General features: G+C 37.2%; 1 protein-coding gene across 2 annotated transcripts in view; it reads left to right on the top strand.

The window, feature by feature from the left end:
• Nucleotides 1–15091, top strand: part of AP3S1 (adaptor related protein complex 3 subunit sigma 1) — a 68797-nt gene that overhangs the window by 38323 nt on the left and 15383 nt on the right. Inside the window, exon 4 of one of the 2 annotated variants that reach the window (XM_040622560.1) lies at nucleotides 5936–6007. The exons of the other annotated variant lie outside the window; for it this stretch is intronic. Coding sequence (XP_040478494.1) covers nucleotides 5936–6007 — 72 coding nt within the window. The remainder of the gene's footprint in view (nucleotides 1–5935; nucleotides 6008–15091) is intronic. 2 annotated transcript variants of the gene reach the window in all.

The raw sequence follows: 15091 nt of genomic DNA, 5'->3' as shown, positions 1-15091 counted from the left end.
ATATGATTTTCTTAGTAAATTAATTTCTTCCCATTAACCTTTGAATTTCTGGAGGCCAGAGGTTAATGAGTTGCTACTTAATAGATAACTGTTATATTGAAATTGACTTTAAGCTTTATATCTTTCTTTTTTTAAAGATTTATTTATTTATTTTAGAAAGAGAGAGAAAGAGAGCACGCGCCCGTGTGTGCGCACGCGCGCCCCTAAGTAGGGAGAAGGAGCAGAGGGAGTGTGAAAGGGAGAGAATCTCAAGCAGATTCCCTGATGAGCTCGGAGCCCAAGTGGGGTTGGATCTCAGGACCCTGAGGTCATGCCTTGAGTGAGATCAAGACTCAGACACCTAACCGACTGAGCCACCCAGGTGCCTCTGAACTTTAGGTCATTTTTCAACTGAATCATAAGAGAATGCCATTTATCATGTCACTTTTAGTACTTTGCTCTTTTTATCTTTCTTTTTGTGAAATACAATGTAACAGCAACTTTATTATTATTATTTTTTGTTCTGGCTAGAGCCCCAGAGGCCCATTAATTGGGTTTTCTTAATTTCTTTACTTCAGTTTATAGATGATTAGTTTTGTCTTGGCCTTGTTCACGTGCACATCAGTGTGTATATCTACCTACAAAGCTCTGGATTTCTGATTACATTAAGAATTTTTGCTAAGTCAAAAGAAAACTAATGGAAACTTTTTTTAAAGATTTATTTTCTATTTTTTAAGGAATCTCTACACCAAACATGGGGCTTGAACTCAGAACCCTGAGATCAAGAGTTACATGCTCTGTGACTGAGCCAGCCAGGCACTCAGTGGAAACTTCTTTTGAAGAGGGTTTTTGATTCTTTTAGACCAAACTTAGCATTTGAATGTCTTAAATCTTAAGAATTCTTTTCCTATATTAAGAACATATAGTTATGACATTTTGTTGCAGGACTCTTTTCTTTTTTAAGTATTTACATTTTCCAAAGGTGGTATTGTTCTGCTTTAAATATAGGCAACATTTCAACTTTTATACATATATAGAGAGAGATTTAGATTGATATATTTATTGTAGAGTTTAATTTCTATATATATATCTTTTTAAAGATTTATTTATTTATTTTAGAGAGAGAGTGTACACATGTACGTTAGTGGGGTGAGGGGCAGAGGGAGAGAATCTTTCAAGCAGACTCCCCACCGAGTGCGAAGCCCTACATGGCTTGATCCCAAGACCCATGAGATCATGACCTGAGCTGAAACCAAGAGTCAGACACTTAACTGACTGAGCCACCCAGGTACTCCGCTTTCTGTATTAATGAGCACATCATAAAGGCCTGACAGCCTCAGCAGGTCGTTACCTTGCTTTCATATAAGTGTTTATCAGCAGAATTAGAATTTTCTATTTCTATTTTAATTTTGTAATCCTTGCATGTTTTGAACAGCCAGATGAACAATCCTGGTTCCCTTTTATTACATGTGTTTTAGGCACTTTATCTAATTTTTTTTTTTTATTTGAGAGAGAGAGAGAGGTGCGTGATTGTGCGCATGAACGAGTGGTGGGGGGAAGGCAGAGAGACAAGCCGACTCCCTGCTGAGCAGGGAGCCTGACTCAGCTTGGGGCTCGATCCCAGGACCCTGAGATCATGACCTGAGCCGAAGGCAGACGCTTGACTGACTGAGCCATCCAGGTTCCCCTAAATTATTTAACTAAATCTGTAAGATAATCCAGAAAGGTAGATAGTTTTATCACTATTTTGTGGCTCTGAGATTTGGAGGAGTTGAGTGGTGCTCAGGCTCTCATATCATGGTGGCAGCAGAGTAGGAATTGGAAGCTAGGTCTTTGTGGTATCCCCTGCTAGACCATACTTTCTCTTTGGCAGCCCGTATTTTCTTTGCCATTCCATGGTTCACCAGTGGTGCACTTAAAGACAATTCTTTTTTGCTTTGCCCAGTATCATCTGCACATTGATTCAGGGGATTCCACTGATCCTTTATAAGTATATGTAAGTGACAGGAAACAATTTAGACAGCATTTTCACCAAGGTAGTCATCTTCTGATGGTTAAAAAAGAATGTATAGCTATCATATATGGATAATCAGACCAGTGGATTTGGAAAAAATAAGCGTGGAAAAGTAAAGGCATACTAGAAACTTTGTTCTGATGAGTGAGTCTAACAATGACTTTTTTTTTTTTTTTTATTTTAAGTAGGCTCCATGCCCACGTGGGGCTTGAATTCATGACCCTGAGATCAGGAGTCGCATGCCCTACCAAACTGAGCCAGCCAAGCACCCCTAATAATGATTTTAAATTAAAGAAGACTAACTCACACACAAAAATCCATTCCACTAGATTCAGTCCAAACGTGAGAAATAAAACAATAAAGCTTTTGTTTTCTTCTGGGAGAGTATCTTCCTAGTATTGCTGTGGGCAAAGATTTCTTAAATTGGACATTAAAAAAAAGATTAACGTTAAAGAAAAATGGCATTAATTGGAAAATACTGAAAATTAAAACTTCCAAGAACATTGCTAGGAGAATAAAAAGGCAAGCCACAGAGTGGGAGAAGATATCTGTAATATGTATAGATGACAGGATTGTATCTAGAATATGTGAATAAGTTCTAGACACAAGAAAGAAAAGACAGACTGGTACTAAAATGAGCAGAAGTCTTGAACAGACATCCCGAAGAAAGCTGTCTAAATGGCTGATAAATTTGAAACAGTGCTCAGTCTTAACAGCCATCAGGGAAAATCAAATTGATACTATAATGACATACCACCACACAGGCGTAAGAATGGTTAAAAGGAAAAGATTGACAACATAAAGTGCTAGCAAGGATGTGTAATTGTGGAATTCTCATACACTGCTGTTTGGAGTATACAATTTTATAATTGCTTTGAAGATCTGTTGGTGGGCTGCCCGGGTGGCTCAGTCGGTTGGGCGTCTGACTCTTGGTTTTGGCTCAGGTCGTATCTCAGAGTCGTGGGATCATGGGATCGAGCCCTGCGTCCTCCAGCTCCTTGCTCAGCAGGGAGTCTGCTTGAGGATTCTTTCCCTCTGCCTCTCCCCCAAATCACTTGCTCTCTCTCTAAGGTAAATAAATAAATCTTTAAAAAAAAAAAAAAAGAGGGAGAAAATCTGTTTGGTGCTATCTACTCAAGATGAATATGTGCTACTCTGTGACCCCACAGTTCTCCTCTGCATGCATTCAGTAGGTATGTGTGCATACATTCAGAAATAGACATAGATAAGAGTATTCTTAGGAGCGCTAATTGTAATGGCCCTGTGCTGGAAACAGCCCAAACTCGTGTCAGCAGCGACATGGGTAACTACGTTGTGGTATATTCACGCAATAGCATACCATAAACGAGAATGAATCAGCTTTTGTATTATGTAATAAAATAAATGAATCTCACAAAAATAATGATGAATAGAAGATGCAACTCACAAAAGGTCATGTACTATATGATCTCATTTAATATAGTTCAGAAATAGGTAGAACATACCTGTAGCACTAGGAAGCAGAGTCGTGGTTACCTGTGACGGTGATAGTGGCTAATGGAGTCTGAGGGGCTTCTTGTGTGCTGGTGATATTCCAACACTTGATTTGGGTGTTGGTTACACAGATGTGTTTACTTTGTGAAATTCATCAGATTATACATTGTTGTGATTTGTGTACTTCTTTGTATGTATATTATACTTCAGTAAAAATTTTCTGAAGGGGGACAGAACTTAAATGGCTTTACTTCCCATAACTTATTTAACTACGATGTTATCAATTGGAAATCAGACCATGTCCAACTTAAATACACTGTTTCAGAAGTATTTTCTTCTTTTCAATGGGAAGGGTTTTTTCTTCTTCTCACATTCTTACTTTCCCTAAGAAGTTAATGGTTGTTAAGCTTGTTCAACTGTGTTCAAACAGCATTATCCTATTCAGTGCTTATAATAAGAATCTGTTATAACAAGAAGGAAAATCATCTGAATTAGTTTCAGGTAGACTGAATGGAGTCATTCCAGGGTCCATGTCACCAGGGCCTTGAGGAGAAATAAAGTTGGGAGTTTGAGTGGGTATTACTTACTTCTACCTACCTCAAAATTGAAATAAACTAGAAACTCACTTGAGGCTGACTTAGGTGTGCTCCACAGTTGGTCATCTGAGGAACTTGTCTTCTCATGAATGAAATTACTGAGTAAAACTATATATTCTTGGTTACTTACAGACCTCTTATTTCTCCTGGTGACTTTGGTATAAGCCAAAGAGCAACAGACTACAGCAGGTCAAATCTGGCCTGCTACACCTTTTTGTTAAGTTTGATTGGAGCAAAGCAGTGCTCATGGTTTATTATTTATAGCTGCTTTTTGTTGCACTGTATGGCCCACAAAGCTAAAATATTTACTCTCTGGCCCTTTTCAGAGAAAGTTTGCCAACCGTTGGTCTAAGACAATATTGGTTATGGCCATATAGTTCTGTGTTTACGTTGTTTCACCTGTCTTACCCATCTATATTGGTGGAAGGAACCTTGAATTGGGGATCTGTGTAAATTGGCCTGAGGTAGGACCAGTTTAGCAAGAAGCCTGCTGTTTCTATTTTACTCTTGGTCCTGTAAGATCACCTATGAATACAGTAACTGTACATTACAGTTTGTGAGGAATAGTCCTGCTTTGCATCTTTTGTTCCAGGCTGTTATGAAATTATGATACCATTGCCTACTATTATAATACAAAATTTTAGCTGCTCCCTTTTACTTTTCATGCCCCCAGTTCGTATGATAAATTGTGTGGTCATTCTGTCTGTGACCGTTACCTTTGAGAAGGGCAGTGGGAATAGAAAGTGACAACCTATGCAGGGTAGAATTTAAGAGCTTGTGTCAGGGGTCTTCAAGACGATCTTACTGATTCAGTAGGACTCACAGGGCTCAGAAGTTGCTGTACTCATGATTCGGGTTTATTACAGTGATAAGAAACAGTAAGATAATCAAAAGCACATGAGGGGATGTCTGGAGAAAACCAGGTGCAAGCTTCAAGGTGTCCTTGCCCAGTGGAGTCACACAAGATATGTTTAATTCCCCCAGAAATGACATGTGGTGAGATGTGCAGTGTGTTCACAATCAGGGACACTCACCCTAGCCTGTGTGCCCAGGACTTTTGTTGGTGGTCAGTCATATAGGCATGTAGCACCATTGTGACTGACCTTGCTTGCTTACTTAAGTTCTAGAACCTCAGAGAAAAGGAGATGTTCATCATAAATCACAATGTTAGCATAAACTGCTCAGACTGGTATTTGGTGCCGCCGAAGGACTCAGGCATGCCAGGACGCTCTTATCAGACAGAACTTTGCAAGGGCTCGGAGCTCAGTTCTCGGGAGCTAGCCAAGGGCTAGTCTGTAAACAGGCTGTTTTGGGGGAATGTGTAGGTATTGAGCATCCCGGGCCTGCTGAGTTAACCCTTTCCCACACAAGGCCCTACATGGTATTGAAGCCAGAGTTTGAACCCAGGTAAGTGATTCCAAAGTCTTTGCTCTTTCCAGAATTTTGAGTGATCTTTTATGCTGAATTGCTAATTAAAAATTCTGGCTGCATTAGATGTGGTAGATACTTGGACTGTGCCCATCTATCTTGATAAATATTTCCAGTAAGCTTTCTTTTTTCCTCACGAAGATAAGGAACCTGATTTGAGTGTTTTTTAAAGTAATGGTGCTAAGAATTTCTAGTTAAGTATTTTCAGCAAAGTTGATTTTGTTTTGTTTGTTAATGTATTGATGTAGTTATCATGAAGAATAGCCTATAATTACTCCTGTTATACCTAATACAATATTTAATTTAAAACCGAGAAATGTGTTAATAGAATTTAGAAAAGTGTTAGTTCACAATTAAGAATTGTCTCCTTTGTAGATGATGGGTTTGGATGAATTTATACAGTTCTCAAGAGCATTTAACCTTTTTTTCTTTTCTTTTTCTTTAGGTATTTGTGGAAACATTAGACAAGTGTTTTGAAAATGTCTGTGAACTGGATTTAATTTTCCATGTAGACAAGGTACTTTCTATATTGTCAAATCTTCTAAACTTTTTATCTGAGAAAAAATGGTAGTTTGTATTTCTCAAAGTAAAAATGGGTTTAGTGAATAATATTCTTTTTATTCTTTTATTTATTTAGCATAACTTATAAATTATTTTTACTATGAGCCAGGCACTGTGCTTGGCGAAGATTCAGACCCTGCCCAGAGGACCCACATCTAGAGGAGGAAACAGTGGCATTAACAAGGAGCAGTGTGTTCAGTGTTAATGGGAACACAGCTGACCCTCCTGCCTTTGCCTAGGAGGGTGTGAATGGAGGGAATTACATTGAAGTTGGATTTTTTAAGCATTGTAGGTATTTCACTGACAGAAATGGAGAGGATGGCTCTAGAGGCAGTGAAATAAAATACAGGCTTTGGAGGGGGGATTGGTATTGATCGGGTGGCCTAGTTTTGAAGTGCCTTTAGTGGCACGGATTTTTTTTTTTAATTTTATTTATTTATTTTAGAGGGGGAGAGAGGGAGAGAGAGAATGTGTGTGAACGAGCTTGGGGAGGGAGAGGGACAAGTAGACTCCACACCCAGCGTGGAGCCCAATGTAGGGCTTGATCCCAGGACCCTGAGATCATGACCTGAGCTGAAATCCAGGGCCAGACACTCAACCAACTGAGTCACCCAGGCGCCCAGTGCCTCGGATTTTAGACTTTGTTCTGAAGCAATTTAATATTTTTAATCAAGTGTGTATTGGCATTTATTGTTGCTTTTTTGAATATTGGTAGTTTGTAGTTGTTGTTGTTGTTGTTGTTGTTGTTTTTCCAGATCATTTTTTTCTACATTACGAAGAGTGGAATGGTAGGTAGGAGATTAAAGACGGGGATGTCATAGACAGGAGTCTATTGCAGTAGTCCAGAAAGAAGTGACCTAAGGCAGTACAGTATAGATGAAAAAAAGTGAATTGACAGGATATGTGATGGTCTGAAAGCTGGAGGTGAGAGGAGTAGTGAAGGATGACTGAACTTTCTAGCCAGTATTACTGGGTAGTGGTGATAAGGAATTTTGGAAGAAGAGAGTCCACTTTTACCATATACAGATTTTTTTCTTTATTAAGTTTATATAATGTAATAGATTGTTGTAGAATGATTAAGCCATTGAATAAAATAGTTTGAAATAATATGCTGAAAATCTTAGTAGAAAATGTGATTTTTTAAAATGAGCTTTGTTGAAGTGTAATTTACACACATTAAAATTCAGCAGTTTTGAGCATACAGTTAACTAAGTGTTGGCAGATGTATAGACTTATGTGACTGCTACCACAGTCAAGATGCAGCATAAGGAAGGAAGGCATTTTCTTATTTGTGAACCGTCAAAAGAATACTTTTATTATCAGCCAATCCTCTAGATCATATTTCTCATTTACTAAATTAGTTTTGAACAGAGAACTGAAGCTTGATATTTTTAAGAGTCTATTTTTAGTTTTCTACTGCTTTTCTCTAATTACTGTATCTTACACTTTTTCACACTTACGAAGACTTCTGTTATTTTTAGGCATTAGGGTTTGCAGTATTCAAAATTGTTTTGGTACACGATTAAAATACTTAAAAAAAGGTCTTTTTAAAATGACTCTTCAGGGAGCCTGGATGACTCAGTCGGTTAAGCATCTGCCTTCGGCTCAGGTCATGATCCCAGTCTTGGGATTGAGGCCCTTGCAGGGAACCTGCTTCTCCCTATGCCCTCCCCCCTAGCTTGTGTTCACTCGCTTGCGCTCTCAAATAAATAAATAAAATCTTAAAAAAAAAAAAAAAAAACAACTGTTCAGAGATCATTAGCTTATGTAATCAAGCGATTTCTTAAGAAAATTGAGGAATCTCTTGTAAAGGTTATAGTAAGAGTGAAGTTCTCACATTTTTCCTAGAGAATAAAAGATTTCCTTAATAGAGAAATTAAGCTCCACTCATCGACAGCTGCCATACATGACACACAGTGTTTTTATTTTTTTTTATTTTATTTTTTTTATTTTTTTTTTAAAGATTTAATTTCTTTATTTGACAGAGAGAGACAGCCAGCAAGAGAGGGAACACAAGCAGGGGGAGTGGGAGAGGAAGAAGCAGGCTCATAGCGGAGGAGCCTGATGTGGGGCTCGATCCCAGAACGCCGGGATCACGCCCTGAGCCGAAGGCAGGCGCTTAACCGCTGTGCCACCCAGGCGCCCCGACACACAGTGTTTTTAAAACTTCTATTTTACATTGATAGACATTCAGTTTAGAAAAATGAGAAAATGCACATAAGTGAAAAATAAACGGAAGTCATCTTAATTGCAGAGATTGCCTAATGTTAGCGGAAAAACTGAGTCATATTAAACATTTCTAAGTTTATTTGAACAAAAATTGATACCAATCGGGCAGCGCCAAACCAGAAGCAGTTAGGAGTACTTCACCCACAGGAGCCAGGGGAGAGGCTTTTATAGAAAAGAGGCAGAAGCAAAGCAGGGGGATTATCTGATTGATTCTGATTTAAGCCGTCGTGTTATTTGGGAAAGCTGGTTGTCTTAAGGTTTTGATTTCTTACCCTTGAGTCCTTTACAGACGTATGTTTTTGGTTTGCTTACTTAGGCTGCTAAGGTATTAGAACCACTTCTGTCTAATTGTTTAATTAACACTAGTGTTAACTTTTTAAAGCATGTGTATTTCTCAATTTTTTGGTACAAGTGCACGCAGAAGCAAGTAAGTCTTTAAGAGAAACAGAAATGGGGTCATATAGTATGTAGTACGTATAGCCTGTTCCGTTCACACAGTAGTGTATCACTGTTTAAAAACCTGCCCGAAGTAACTATATCTCTTCTTTCTGGCCTAAGTACTTGTTTTAATTTTTTTCAATGCAATGAGACAAAAAGCTTCAGGATAGCAGGAGTCAGAGACCAGTCAAGTAGACTTTTCCTATGCCTACATTCTCCGTCCAGAAGAATGCTAGTCTTATTTTAAGCCCTTCTAGGAGAGTAGGATTATTTTCAACTCTGAAGCAGCCCCGGACCTTCCAGCAGTCAGAAATCTCTTAACTGGCTCAGCTCATTTTTCCTTAGGGTCTGGTACAGAATTTTGCCCACAACCCTCAGCCTGCTTTTGGACTAGATTAGTCCAGAAGTCACCCTGAAGTAATGGGGCAGCCTCCCTATGCAAAATTGGTTTGGATGTGGAGACTGAAGACGGCACACATACACCAAGAAAATCTGATCTGAAAGGTTTCTCAGTCACATAAAAAGGTTTCATAAGTAATAGTAAAGTCATTTATTTGATTAAGAGAGCAAGGAAAGAGATCATAATCATTAATGAAATTATGATTTAAAAGATGGTGGAAATAATATAAATAAAATTTGATCAACCAACTTCATGATGAAAAGTGAAAGTACCGATTTAAAATAGATCTGTTATTATTCAGGACAATAAGTGTGAATTGAATGAATCTATTAAAAGACAGAGATGGTGGGTTTAAAAGGTACAGATTATATAGGAAAGGCAGTATAAATTCTAGATTATTTCCCTTTATTGTCAGTTTTCCTAACAGTTCAGTTCCCTAATACCCATCAAAAGTGATTATTGTTGGTTTTTGGTTTTGTTTTGTTTTAGTTCCCTGTGACATAGGAATTTTAACATACTCGATTTGTTTTAATTCACTGAAGATACTACTCTTTTGGACGCTTACATTGCCCTCTCTTTGGCCAGTGGGGAGCCCCTCCAGGTTGTCTTCTGAGTCCCTTTTGCCACTCCCTCCCCTCCATAGACTTTGATAGCTGTTTTGTGTTCTGGTACTAAATGTTGCGGACCCACTGTCTTCATTTCCTGCTCTAGGAATGTTACCAGCCATTCCTTCTAGGAGCCCTGATTCCTTTTAGTGGGGAACGGTATATGGAAACCACAGTCTGGAGGTGCTCATAATTATGAGGCTGGTCATTGTTTCTAGGCCTTTTCTTTGAACAGAGCAGAAACGTGTTTTCTGTCCAGCCCTGAGTCAGCTATTTATTCAAGGAACCCTGGTTCTTTTTTGCGGACAATGATGTTTAGAAATGACAATCTCAGTACCATGTTTGCTCATTGCTACCAGGATAATATTATTCCTGGTTCTCTGAGCCAAGCTAGGAAATAGATGTAGGTATGTGTGTGTGTGTGTGTGTGTGCACAGTAACCTATAGCACCCCATAACCTATTTCTCTATCTGTATATATTTAAAAAATCATTCAGTTCTTCATAATACCTCAGAATGTAGTGTAACAGTACAAAATTTATTCTAGCCTTCTCCTTTTCTGTATTTGCAACTTGCTACTCTGACAGTGAAAGATTATTCTAATTATTCTCACTCTTACTGTTCTCATTATTCCTGACGCATTTATTTATTTGCTCAATTCTTTCTTTTTTTTTTTTTAAAGATTTTTTTTTAAATTTATTTGTTCGACAGAGATAGAGACAGCCAGCGAGAGAGGGAACACAAGCAGGCGAGTGGGAGAGGAAGAAGCAGGCTCATAGCGGAGGAGCCTGATGTGGGGCTCGATCCCATAATGCTGGGATCACGCCCTGAGCCGAAGGCAGATGCTTAACCGCTGTGCCACCCAGGCACCCCCAATTCTTTCTTTTTTTAACCAAACTCCTAGTTGGGCTATTGGAAAGCTAAACCCCAGACATGCCAGTCTCCACTCTGCCTGCCAGCGCCAGCCAAAAGCTTGGCTCCAGACACGCCAGCCCCTGTCCTCATCGACTAAGCAGGTTGTTAGAAAGTCAATTCTGATAAAAATTTACAATGAATAAAGTATTACAAAAAACATTCCAGATGATTTGAAAAACAACTCAGTAGGATTTCTAGAAGAGGCAAAAAAATGTCAAAATGGAAAATTCCCATGAATGAATATGTATATAAATGTAGATTACACATATCTGAGTAAAAGGAAAGCCAGAACATGTTGTCCATAATGGAACATAAAAAGCCAAGAAAGAGTGAAAATATGGAAGATGGTTTACAAATCAAGGAAGATTGAGCAAGGAAGGTCTAATGAACATTTATTCTTAGTTTCAGAAGAAGAGGAGAGAAAGAACAAGGCATATTCATAATACCTGGGTATCTAATGGCTGGGAATTTGCCAGAATTAAAGAGAGATACCAATCCACAGGTAACAGAATCACAAGCAGAATAAATAAAAATAAATTTACATTTAGGCTAGTGATAGTACAATTGAAGAGCAGAGAAAGAGCTCTTAAAATCATCCAGAAATAAAAGAAACATTACTTTCACAAGAGCAGTGATTAAATTGGGAAATGATTTCTCAACAGCAGCCACAGAAATTAGAAGACCTAGTGTTGAAAGAAAATAACTGCCCAACTGTAATTCTCAAGTCAAAAAAATATCTTACAAGAATTGTCAGAGAAAAATAATGAGAGAATTTGCTACCAGCAAGCCTAAAGGAAATTCTAAAAGAAGGTACATTACACAGAAGGAAATGTGAGATATAAGAAGGAATGAGTTTAAAGAAGGAAGAACAAAGAAAGATGTAAATTTGTGGGTAAGGATAAAAGAACATTGACTATTAAAGTACTTGTGGGATTAATATGAAAAGAATTTGTGGCACTAAAATACAAGTCACTAATAACACAGAAACCAGGAAGGGGAAAAAAAGGGAGTTGGAGTATCCTCAGATCTTTTAATGAGCAGCTCTGACTTTTATAATAAGCAGCTTTTAAAAAGGATTTCTTGATACTCAGCCCGGAATACAGAGTAAAAAGTAGAACAGCTTTCTGTTTTTTAAAACAGACTTGAATATTTTGAATTTTCAGATTTTTAGACATTCATATTCAGTGTTAGTAAACAATGCATTGTGTACCAAAATAGATTTACCTATTACTTTGAATTACTATATCCCTGTTGCTTTTCATTGGTCAACAATTAACAGCCGTCTTCATTATTAGTAATATGTTATATACTTTCCCTTTCTACTTTTGTCTTGAAAATTGTATCAAAATTTTGATAGGCTAACAAAATATACTCCTAATTCCTTTCAGAATTATTTTCAAAATTGTCATACTTTAGGATTTCCTTTCATGATATATATATGATATGTTGATACGTTACAATGATATATCATTTTGACAGCGTATTGGGCAAGAAACCAGTAGTTTGGGAGGAATAGTACTTTAGCAGCAGAACCTGGTCAACTGACTTAGTCTCAAGATAATATTAACCAGATGACTCTAAAACTGATTATTTTCTTAGCAAATACTTTCTTAAGGTTAATAACATTATCAACTCAAAGTTTTAATTTGTATAAGATTTTGATTTGTCAGATATTTTGTTGGAGAATAATTATAGCAACGTTTAAAAAGATTTTTAGATTTAATGAAATTGTGATAAATATCTTTTGACAGGACATATTTCTGAAGCTAAGCTGTTTTTTTTCTTTAATGTTGGCAGTGACACCAGTAAACCCCCAAAACATTCATTTTTTTACTTAAGTTTTTTCATTATAACTTTTATTTAGCAACCCATGTGGGGCTAAAAATGATGAGAAAATACCATATTTCACTGGCTCTAAAATTGCAGCTTTATCTCACCTTGTAACACTTTTGAGATTGGGATTCATGTTACATTCTATAGCTTGTCATAATTTAATTGGCAGTGTTTTTCCTTTTCATTAGTATGTAAAATAATAGTTTTTTAAATGATCAGTTGTAGCTTAGATTTGAAGAAATACCAGAATGTGAAGAGAGATCTATTTACAACAATTAGAATTATAAATACAGGTATTTATAGATTACTTTAGGTACATTGTTTAAAATTTTTATTAGCAAATATATATTAAAATTTTAATTATCAAAGTAGTAACAACACGACCCACAGAAGTACATAAATTGAAATTTTCCAACATAATTTAACATAGTCAGTCATTGGGGGACCAGGATGGCGCAGTCAGTTAAGTGTCCAACTCTTGATGTCAGCTCAGGTCATGATCTCAGGGTCCTGAGATAGATCCCCCTGTTGGGAAGCCACGCTCAGCAGGGAGTCTGCTTGAGATTCTCTCCATCTCCCTCTGTCTCTCCCCTCACTCTCGCTCACTCGCTTTCTCAGATAAATCTAAACACACACACAAACAGCAAGAACCTGTGTTGAAACAAAACATTTCATCATAAGTGGCTAGTCTTAATAATTAAAAAATGATGTCTTGGGCGCCTGGGTAGTGCAGTCGATTGAGCATCTCACTCTTGGTTTCGGCTGGGGTAGCGATCTCAGGGGCGTGCGATCCAGCCCTGCGTGGGGCTCTGCACTCAGTGCTTGGGATTCTCGCTTCCTCTCCCTCTGCCTCTCCCGCTTGTGTGTGTGTTTGCACACTCTCTCTCTATCCCTAAGATAAATAAATAAATCTTCTTAAAAAGTCATGTCTTACAATATCTTTTTGCTGCAAGCAGAGGTAAAGGTGTTCTTGCAAAACACATTTTACAAAATATTTATTGAGTGCTTAACATTCTGGAGGGTTATATGAAGAATATGCCCTTATCCCATTCCTCAAGTAGTTTGTAGTTATTTTAGGAGGATAGGTGATATCTGTCTGTCTGTGTCTGTGTCTCTGTTTGACAGACATACAACCATTAAAGAACATTACACTATTATCCATAGTAAAATATTTTATTATTTTAAAATTACAATAATAATAATCTTTCTTCAGAAACAAAGAAGTCAAGCTATACTGAAGACTATATGATTAAACATTAAATTTCCTCTTACCTTGTCCCCCTCCTTATACCCACTCAGCCCCATCCTACACTGTTTCCCTAAAGTAATTTCTTTTAATAGTTTGGCTAGATAGGTTTCTAGACTTTTTTCCTATATGTTTTCAAAGATATGCATAGTTCTCTTGGTTTAGTGAGTGATGGAGTTTGTTTTTATTTTGCACAGTGTGCTCTGCCTGGCTTTATTCACATCACCTGTCTTTAGATGAATCCTGTCAATACATACATACCAGCTTTATTCTTAGATGAAGATTAAACAGAGTGATGTGCCATATTTTACTTGACTACCCCTCTAGTCAGATATTAATATAGTCAAAGTAAAAAATACTTGGTGCAGAGGACTTCATTTCTAACATAAGTTATAGCAAAGTAGCTTTTATGCTCTGCAAACAAGTGCCTGACTATAGAAAGAAATCTATATAATTTGACCTCCTTTCCTTTCTTTATCCTTTTTTATGTTTGCTTCAGTCTAGTAGAGGGCTTGTTCCTGTTAAAAAGTGAATTGTGTTTGCTTTAGTCTTCATTTTACTCTCCAGTGATTACATATGCTTTATTCAACCAAGATGCTGCTGTCTGTAAGCACTTTATATAGGTATGTAATAGACATGTGTGATGAGCACTGGGTAGTGTCTGGAAGAGTTGAATCACTATATTGTATGCCTGAAACTAATATTATACTGTATGTTAACTAATTGGAATTTAAATAAAAACTTTAAAAAATATTTAATAAACATGGTTTACTACTGAGGTAGTGAACATCACTAAAAAAAAAACCCACTGGTTCTTTAACTTTTGAATTTTGAAATAATTGAGATAAATAATTTTGAAGAAAAAATTATATATAATATTTATTAGATACCCACAATTTGCAATATATTTTATAAATAATAATAAAATAATATAGAGACCATTTAATCTTAAATAAGTTAGAGTAGTACTAGGCAAAAGTCTCCAAGTTCTGCACTGACACATAGATAGAATTTTTACAAAATGTTTAAATGCATGAAAGTGCAGCCACTCTGGAAAACAGCATGGAGGTTCCTCAAAAAGTTAAAAAAGAACTACCCTCCGACCCAGCAATTGCACTACTCGGTATTTACCCAAAGGATACAAAAATACTGATTAAAAGGGGCCAGGCACCCAGCTGTTTATAGCAGCATTATCAACAATAGCCAAACTATGGAAAGAGCCCGTGTCCATCAACGGATGAATGGATCAAGAAGATATGGCATAAATACAAAGGAATATTACTCGGCCATCAAAGACAGTGAAATCTTGCCGTTTGCAATGGTGTGGATGCAGCTAGAGAGTATTATGCTAAGTGAAATAAGTCAGAGAAAGACA

Source organism: Ursus maritimus, unplaced genomic scaffold (genome assembly GCF_017311325.1).
Source record: "Ursus maritimus isolate PB19 unplaced genomic scaffold, ASM1731132v1 scaffold_5, whole genome shotgun sequence".
Classification (NCBI taxonomy): domain Eukaryota; kingdom Metazoa; phylum Chordata; class Mammalia; order Carnivora; family Ursidae; genus Ursus; species Ursus maritimus.
Note: the sequence above shows the minus strand (reverse complement) of the source record. Positions and strands in the feature narration are given on the sequence as shown.